This window comes from Seriola dumerili, unplaced genomic scaffold (genome assembly GCF_002260705.1).
Source record: "Seriola dumerili isolate Sdu_G_001 unplaced genomic scaffold, Sdu_1.0 BDQW01000068.1, whole genome shotgun sequence".
Lineage (NCBI taxonomy): Eukaryota > Metazoa > Chordata > Actinopteri > Carangiformes > Carangidae > Seriola > Seriola dumerili.
This window is the reverse complement of record NW_019174323.1, coordinates 7,283,603-7,292,478: the sequence shown is the minus strand read 5'-3', so window position 1 is coordinate 7,292,478 and position 8,876 is coordinate 7,283,603. Positions and strand designations below refer to the sequence as shown.

Below are 8,876 nucleotides of genomic sequence, written 5' to 3'. Positions count from 1 at the left end.
AATCATTTTACACATTTTACAGAAGTGCCATTTACTGTTAAATCTGCTCCACAAATTTCCATCAAAGGTAAGTTTGGATTAGGTGAAAGGAAGGAAACTCTCTGAGGGGGAAATCTATGCCATTTCCTATTTCTACGAAGAATCCCCCACTTCACCCTTATTAATGTCCTTTGTCTTTGACTGTTTCTCAGAGGAGACGGGGGAGAGATCAAGTAGCCCACACACTGTGCAGTGTGTGCGGAGGGGTGATGCCTCAAGAGCGCATCACAGGACGACAAAACCCCACCGCAAGACGCAGTGCCAGAATAGAGCAGCTTTGGCACGAGAGCTTGTTTCCTGTAGTTTAGTGTGAGAAAAAAAGAGGGGAAATCGACCTTACGAATCCCCACACATACTTCTTGTCATGCCGGAATCCTCCTGATCATCTTTGCTGGCTCGCGCACAGAGATAATGTAGTGGAGAGAAAACGGGGATCTCCACCGGTGGAGAGATCTGGGGATGCATGGACACGGTTATGGGTGATTAATGCCATTTTGCAGCGGCGAAACAAGAATGGATATGTGCACAAAAAGTGGGGATAAGTGAGTTTCGGGGGCCCACAGGATGGACACTGCGGAGGTAATTCTCTCTGTGTTGGTGGTTGTGATTATTATAGTGTCGTTGCTGTCCAACGTCCTGGTGCTGATCTGCTTTCTGTACAACCCGGAGATCCGCAAGCAGGTCCCCGGTCTGTTCAACCTCAACCTCACCTTCTGCAACTTGTTGCTGACCGTGTCCAACATGCCGCTCACTTTGGTGGGACTTGTCAGTAAGGCTCAGCCGGGGGGAGACGGATTCTGCCAAATCGTGGGATTCCTGGAGACCTTCCTGTCCACCAACTCGATGCTGAGCATGGCAGCTCTGAGCATCGACAGGTGGATCGCGGTGGTGTTCCCCCTGAGGTATCACTCCAAAATGCGCCATAAAGACGCGGCTTTTGTGCTCGGGTACACGTGGGCGCACTCCATGTCCTTCTCCACGGTGGCCACCTGCCTCTCCTGGGTGGGATATCACCGGCTTTACGCGTCCTGCACCCTGTCCAACCCCAGGGCGAGCAGTCGGACCCAGTTTGTTATCTTCACCGTATTTTTCCACTCCTTCACCTTTCTCCTGTCTTTTATAGTGTTATGTGTCACATACCTCAAAGTGCTTAAAGTGGCAAGGTTTCACTGTAAGAGGATCGATGTTATTACAATGCAAACTTTGGTGCTGCTGGTGGATATACACCCCAGGTGAGCTCCTTTAACTTATTATTCCTGTTTGTTCGGGTTTTTTTATTACACCTTCACAAAGCACTTAATATCACTGATCCCAGAGCTTTCTGTAATGTAGATCCGTATTGGAAAAGCCTATAATAAGGCAGTTTCAAGATTCTTCAGTTAAAAGAAGAAAAAGAACAAACTGTTCAAACCCTCATTAAAAAAGAGGGGAAATGTCCTGTCACTGGTGCCATTATTTCTCTTCATGTTGATTTTAAAACCTGAAATGACACAGTTCTGTACCTGTGTCAGGACAAAACAGTACAGTTAATGATGCTTTGCACTGACATTTGAGTTGTGCCCTCAGTATTCAGAGGGGGATGCAAAATCTGATTACACTGAAATGTCATACAGCGATTCCTTTACTTTGCCTCCATACAGTATGGCTAAAAAACCCAATGTGTGTGTGTGTGTGTGTATGTTACTACTGTGAGCTACTTTCTATTAGGTGCATACTGATGTTCTAACTCCTGGCTGTCTTTGCTCACGCTGATGACCTAATTTTCATAAACTATTACTAGAAGCAGAGTGTCATCATGACATCACAGCCGTGGTGCATTCAGGTTCACACCTAAAGTCACACATGCACACATGTAAAGTGTTGTATATGTATAATTCTGGATAAAAGGGATTTCTCACTTTGTATTACAAAGTGTCTTTGGGAGAAATCAGTTATTTTTGCCTCAGCTCAGCCTCTGCTGGCTGCTTCTCTAATAAACCCCTGCACAGCACAAATGGACAGCAGTAGCCTACACCCACTCCTCGCTGTCCTTTATGAGATTTCTAGAGACACTTTCAGGTCTTCCCTGAGTGTGTCCCGCTGATTATAAACACTGTGTTCCCAGTGTTCGCCAGCGTTGCCTGGAGGAGCAGAAGAGGCGACGACAGAGAGCGACGAGGAAGATCAGCACCTTCATTGGCACCTTCATGCTCTGCTTCGCTCCCTATGTGATCACAAGGTGAGTCTTGGAGAGAGAGAGGGAGGGAAGAGGAGAGGGAAACCGTGCTGGCCTGGCACACACACTGCGGCGTATACACAGCCCTTTTGTTTTGCTGGTATCCCCCAAATCTCCCTCCTCTCCTGTCGACTGCCCCCACTTCCTCCCCTCTGCCTTGTCTCTGCTTCCTCTCCACACCAGCAAGAGTTGGAAGATGAGATTGGCTGACCTTGTGATAAGTAATATGCCTCTGCTCTGCTGTTGCTGCTGCATTAGCACTTTTCTCCTCAAGTTCGATGGGTGCATCTCAGTTAGTTAGGTAGAATCCACTTGCATCAATCACTGGATAAAAACAGGATGTCAAATGAGGCCTGTAGTGAGTGAGTTATAAGTGTGTGATGTGCAAGTGGATATGAGAGTTTTATTTGTACAGGTTAAAATAATTATACATAGGAGATGAGAATATCAAATCATCCGATTTTTTGTCTAACTCCTCATTTTTCTCACCTTGTTTTGTCAGTTTTGTGACTTTCCAGCAAAGAAATGGCTCCTCATTTATCATCCAGAATAACCGGGACAATTTATGGAAGATTTTAAATGCCTTTTTTTTTTATGTTGTGAGCACCCAAGTCAGTGCATTAATCTCAGAGAAAGTTCGGCCTATCTCAAAGCCTGGACACAGAAAACCAAAATTATCTCCTGGGTATGGCTGGGTACCAATAGATGAGTAAATTACTAAGTAAAGGTCAGAAAATATATCTGTGCCTCATTCCCATACTGGAAAAGTGACAAATTAAAATATACTCAAAACATGTCAATTTAAAGGAGCGGCTCACAGCTGGAAATAAAAAAAAGTGAAGCTAATTGCGAATGGCAGTGAAACAGCCCCAGGACCACCATTGAAAACAGAAAATAACTATTCTAGAAAAAAATCTTCCTGTCTCTTTTTTTAAGTTTAATTGGGTCTGGCCTTGTAAAGTCACAGTTTGATTGATATCCTATGTCACAAGTGTCCATTTCTGTTAGTGTAATACAGTTAAATATATTGATTTCTTGCATATTAAGTAAAAAGACCATACTGTAAAGTACTGGCCCTTTAAGACATCATATATCAGTACCCTACATCTTATGTAACATGTATCTCTACTAGGAAGATGTACAGCTGTGTTGCACAGTGGCTCGCTTAAGACAGAAGATAAAAATTAAATGATTGTCTGGTGGGAGATATATCATCTTCTAAATATTGCTCATTAACATCTTTAATTAAGACTTTAATTTAGACTTTTTTTTTAATCAAAACAGGTTGTCACTGAGTTTTTCAGTCACTTGGACCATGAGCAGCTACAATTTGTTGTGTTATTAGTAAACTGTCAGTAATGAATGACCACAGCAGCACTGTGCATGCTCTCATTCTGCAAATGGCAGTTTACTAATTACAATCTGAATATATTACACTAAAAGCTCCTCCGCTGCCTCTCCAGTGCTCATTTGTTGTCAGGGTCATCATGTGTATAGTAAAAACCCTGCTGTGCGATGTGGCAGCTGACTTAACCTCCTGTTCACTCCAGTGCTGTGGAGTGTGTGGGCAAATGCCAGTGATGGCTACTGGCCCATGTTGGGCCAGTGTTAATGTGCTGACAGAGCTCAATTGTTGACGGAGTAATCATACAGAGTGCAAGAGTAGAGGATCAGCGATTTTTAAATTTTATTTTACACCTTTTATGATACTACATACGGTAAAATATTTCAACACTTGACAAAAATTAGAGTGGAAGCACCAATTCAATTTGTTTATGAGCATGAGTGAGATTAGCAACTTCGAGATGCAGACAACAGGCGAGACTGTACAGCTCATTAGGTGACCCTCATATCAAATATACGAAACTTTAAGCACACGAGGGTTTTTCTCCCATCAGATTTGCTGGAAGAACTCATCGTCCTCTGTCATTTAAGGTTTTTCTTCTTAGCCTTCAGTCTAATGCTATATTAAATCACAACCACAGTTAATTGGCCTGTTTCCAGACACTCATTACTGCTTAGACAGGTCTGTTTTATTCTTCCGGGGGCTCTGCCTTTGCCTTTTCTGACATGAAATGCTGCTGGCTGCAAATGAGAAATGAGGTGAAAAGTAGCCTCACACTATAAATCCACACACATGAAAGAAAGAGGGGGAAGCTCTTCATGGAGGTTCACTTGCCAGCTGCCTATATTTTATCATGAGGGCGATTGCAAACAATAACTTAAGACAAAATATTTCTAAGGTGACTCTCTTCAGAAATAAATGCTGGTTCTTTACATAATCACACAGGAGTAAAGAAGCACCCTGCTCCCAGCCAAAAAAATGGTGATGTTAAGGGTAACAATTTCTTGCAAATGTATTTTTTATTTCTGCATAATAAGCTTAGGGCATGCATGTCTTTTCCAGTGTGTTGACTTGCCTCTCCTCTGCTCTCACCCCCCCTCTCTTTATGCTTGCCTGCAGGATCGTGGAGTTATTTCCAGCGGTGCCTATCAATCCTCACTGGGGAATTGTCTCCAAGTGCTTAGCTTATAGCAAGGCGGCCTGCGACCCCTTCGTGTACTCCCTGCTGCGGCACCAGTACAAGAAGACATGCACTGACATCATCAACAGGCTGCTGAAGCGCAGCTCCTTGAACACGTCCGGGCGCGGGCACGAGAACCAAGGCAACAGCATACCGACGGTGGAGTGACAGAGAGTGGACTGATGGGATATGGTCTGAGGGTTGACCTGGCAACTGTCAGGGAAACGTGAAGCTGATTTATCGTAGATTAAGAAGAGGACAAATATTGGTTGTTCCTGTCCACGTCTGCTTGAATTTGGTCTGACATGCCAAAAAAAGAAAAAGAAAAAAAGAGGAGTCATGACAGACAAGGGCAAATCCCTGCACAGGAATACCACTGTGCTTGCATACTGAGTTCCCAGAACAGCAGATCAGTGCAGTGAACTTGCTGCGAGGACATTAAACAATGGCAGATTTCACATCCACCTGGAGAGACAGATGTGCTCACCCAAGAAGAACGGCCAGTTCATAGCCTCATTACTTTAACTAGAGTAGCTTTCAGCCTGACATAAGATATATTGATTTTGCAGTATATGTTTGTTTCGACATTACTGTAGCATATATTCATAATATCTTTAAAAAAGATGGGAAAGGCTGTATGTCTGTTTTAGTCTGTGCAAAGTGTTTGCAAGTGACCAGTTGATACATTCACGCTGTATGTAGCACTGAAAACTAGCCTAACCAAAATTAATTATATATTTTATCCCCTAATTGTAGAAAAGATGAAAACATACAGAACAGCAGACAGTGCCGCTGCACAGTCCGCCTCAGGTTTTTTCAGAATTGATTGGGAAAAAAACACCCAGTTAAGTAAATTCTTAGACTACTTTTATTTTGTAATACATTGCATTTGTAGTGTGAGGGCCAATGGAAGGAAAAAAAGCGAGATAATGTGTTTCTTGTGTATTAACACATTGCCATTGTTTGTGCTGTCAGCGCCCATTTGGAAGGACTTACTGACCCGGCCAAGCAGAGTTTTAATGGGAAAAATGGGCCTTCAAAACCGGCTGCCTTCTCTGACATGACTGACATATGCCCCTAAGGTTGTTTAGGCAAGTGGAGCGTGACCGACTGTACTTGCCCGGGTTGTTATTCACAGAGAGGAGTAACCCACAGAGACTGCTTCATGCTGTCTCACACACTTGGGAAAGAAGGACAACAAAGGGAAATGTACATGATGTCTTTATTTTCCTTTGTGATATTTGTGACAGCATCATGAAGGCAGCACCTCCTATTTGTTTGGACAACTCTGTTTTTTTCACAATAAAATCAGTTTGCAGTTATTGAACATGCTAGCACTAGTTAGTATGTTAGTCAGGCTCAGTGAAGGCAATCATCATGCTCCTAATTGAGATTAATTTCTTGTGTCAGAGCCCGCAACCGAACAACATGTCTAAACTATGTTCTATAGTGGCTCGCTTAAAAATATTGATGGTATTTTCCATCAGTTTGATCGTAACAGTTCTGTATTCTTGAAAAGTTAGCAGGCTAGCAAATTAGCTTGCTATTAGCTACAGGCTGGTATGATCACTATGAAAGTGGAAGTTTAGCTAAGATAACTAGTTATTGTAGATTCCCTCCTTATGACCGAAACACAATATTTAGGGTACTATTTTAAGCACTAGATTTCGTAATATTAACTGTCACCTCTGATCAAATAGTTTCTACCTCAAGAGGTGTGATTTTACATAAAAACAGTAAAGGTCTTAAACTGAAAAAGCAATAGATAATATTTGAAAATCATCCTGTAACACTCATATTTCCAGAAGCATTTACAAAATACAGACTATACATTCAAAGTGTTTGGTCTTTGGCACTGGGTGTAAGAGCTGAAATGATGGGTATGGATTATAACCTTCATTCTATGAAGAAGAGACCTGTAACCTGCGAGCCTTCAACACACAAATAACCTCTCTTCACTATACAATTATTTACCAGAATAAAAAACAAAAAGAAATTAGTTCTTGCCAGAATTTATTTTAGCACTGCAACATTATCAATAATTTATAAGTTATTGGTTTGGTCCATAAAATGTCAAAAAATATTCTGTTTATTATCATAAAAGAAAAACATGACATAATAACATTTAAGAAGCTGGAACCACTGAAGTTTTGGGCATTTCTGCTCAAAAAATGACTTAAACAATCGGGCAGCATCGCATATTTAAAACAAGGAATCTGAACCTGTTTGAATTGATGCTGGGTAGTGTAATGTGGCACGTGTATTTTAAGCACTATCAGTTTAATTACACACAAATCAGGGAATAAATATGAGTTCAGTCTATGAAATATTTCAGAGTGAAAACCATAAGGTACTGTATATTGGTTATAGGTCAAATGAGTCAATTCAATGAACTAGAAGGGGCAGAATCTTTTCCCATTCAAATTATTTTATTGGCAGAGAAGCTTTGCCTCTTGCATAATTAGATCTTCAGCTTTATAGTTAGATGTATCCATGGAAATCAAAATTATGACATTTCAGTATTTTCAGGAAGGATACATGCCAACCAATAATCAGCATAGGCCCTTTTCAATGGGATGGATAGCTATAGAAGGATGGCAGTACCACACTTTTACATGCACATTGACTAGATACATACTGTATATTAATTTAGTCATATTGCTTGTACTGTATAGTTATTTTCAGGCAATTCTCAAAGACAGGTCACGAGCCCTCTTGATTGACAAGGTATCATCTGATCCACTACCTGTTATGTTCTATTTTTCCTGTACCAGAGGACAGGAAGCCCTGTACCAGATGGCTTTAGATTGAGCTCTGCTCAGTAGACAGAGAATACAGAATAATATTTCTCATGAACATTTATTTTATAGACATCTTATTTTCAGTTTATGTTCTTCCATTGGGATTTTCAGGAGATTTGGACATAGTGCATTCAGACTGCATATGTGTGTGGGGGAGGGGAGCTATAAGTGAGATGTGGTATCTACAGTTAGAACACACAGTGCCACAATTGTCAGTGACGCCCAGTGAGCCAAATGTTAGTAGCTGCATATAAGAGATGATAAATTTAAAAAAAAAATGTAATTAACAATTAATACATACAGATGTTTACTTTTATTTTGTGTCCACCAGTTTAAGGATTTATGATAAAAACAGAGGAGAAATGGTTGTTTTGGATACATGATGCATTGTGTAGTACTGTATGGCACTCCGAGACATCTGATGCCTTAAATTCTGTAAAATAAGGTGGTTTAGTTTTTCCATTCACGTTAACATTTTAACATCTTGAACAATTTAGACAGAATAAATCATTGCCTTATTCACTTCCATTCATTAACATTACCTAGAATCTGCCACTGTATTTCTGTACCCTAATTCAGCTTTCCATGGTAATTTCTCGCTGATGTTTTTTGCACTGATGTAGAGTAGTTATTTTTCTCATAAACAATGACTATGGTTATTGGTGAAAAAACAAGCTAAACATGAAATGATACATGTTGACAGGTTTAGATAAATGACAAAGTGAAAAGTATTTTTGTGTCTTTTTAATATACGTACATGTAATTTATGACGACACTGTACTTGTTTTGAGTGTTACAGAATGTGCTGCTTCAAATGCAAATTAAGTTTTAACTGTTGTTGATAGTTGACAGTGAAGTGAGTGTAATATACCTCATTTTGTTATGGTGACTGACTTGACAGCCGGAAGTGTTTTGTTATGTACCTCCTAATTTATTAAACCTTGGCTCAAATGCTGCTGCTAAAGATGGCTAAGATGACAAAGTGATGATGACGGTGGTGATGTGATGACAGATGAAGAGGGTGATGATGCTGACAGTTACGACTGCTGTTGATAAGATGAGAATATCTGCTGTTGATGGTGATTGTAATTGTAATTGATGGAGAAAATGAGGAAGATGACTGTTTAATATTTTGACCATAATGATTAAAGTAAACTGTAGACTTTACCAAAATGGTCTGGTACTGTTTTGAAAAAAGAAAAAGAAAAAGTGTGCTCTTTTTTACAAAATGAAGTTATCCATGATGGGTTCTGGAAGGTTTTGCAAAGGTCTGTTTTGGATTGGGTCCAAAGTCTT

General features: G+C 40.5%; 1 protein-coding gene across 1 annotated transcript; it reads left to right on the top strand.

The window, feature by feature from the left end:
• Nucleotides 1-603: 603 nt before the first annotated feature.
• On the top strand, nucleotides 604-5,115 carry LOC111220368 (G-protein coupled receptor 26-like). The gene is made up of 3 exons (XM_022743436.1): nucleotides 604-1,271; nucleotides 2,144-2,257; nucleotides 4,719-5,115. The coding sequence occupies exons 1-3, from the start codon at nucleotides 604-606 to the stop codon at nucleotides 4,945-4,947; spliced, it is 1,011 nt and encodes a 336-aa protein (XP_022599157.1). The 3' UTR covers nucleotides 4,948-5,115.
• The last annotated feature ends 3,761 nt before the right edge of the window (nucleotides 5,116-8,876 follow it).

Coding starts and splice junctions, on each gene's coding strand:
- LOC111220368 (XM_022743436.1), top strand. CDS start 604: ATGGACACTGCGGAGGTAATTCTCTCTGTGTTGGTGGTTGTGATTATT. Junction 1,272..2,143: donor CTGGTGGATATACACCCCAG/GTGAGCTCCTTT, acceptor CTGTGTTCCCAG/TGTTCGCCAGCGTTGCCTGG. Junction 2,258..4,718: donor GCTCCCTATGTGATCACAAG/GTGAGTCTTGGA, acceptor GCTTGCCTGCAG/GATCGTGGAGTTATTTCCAG.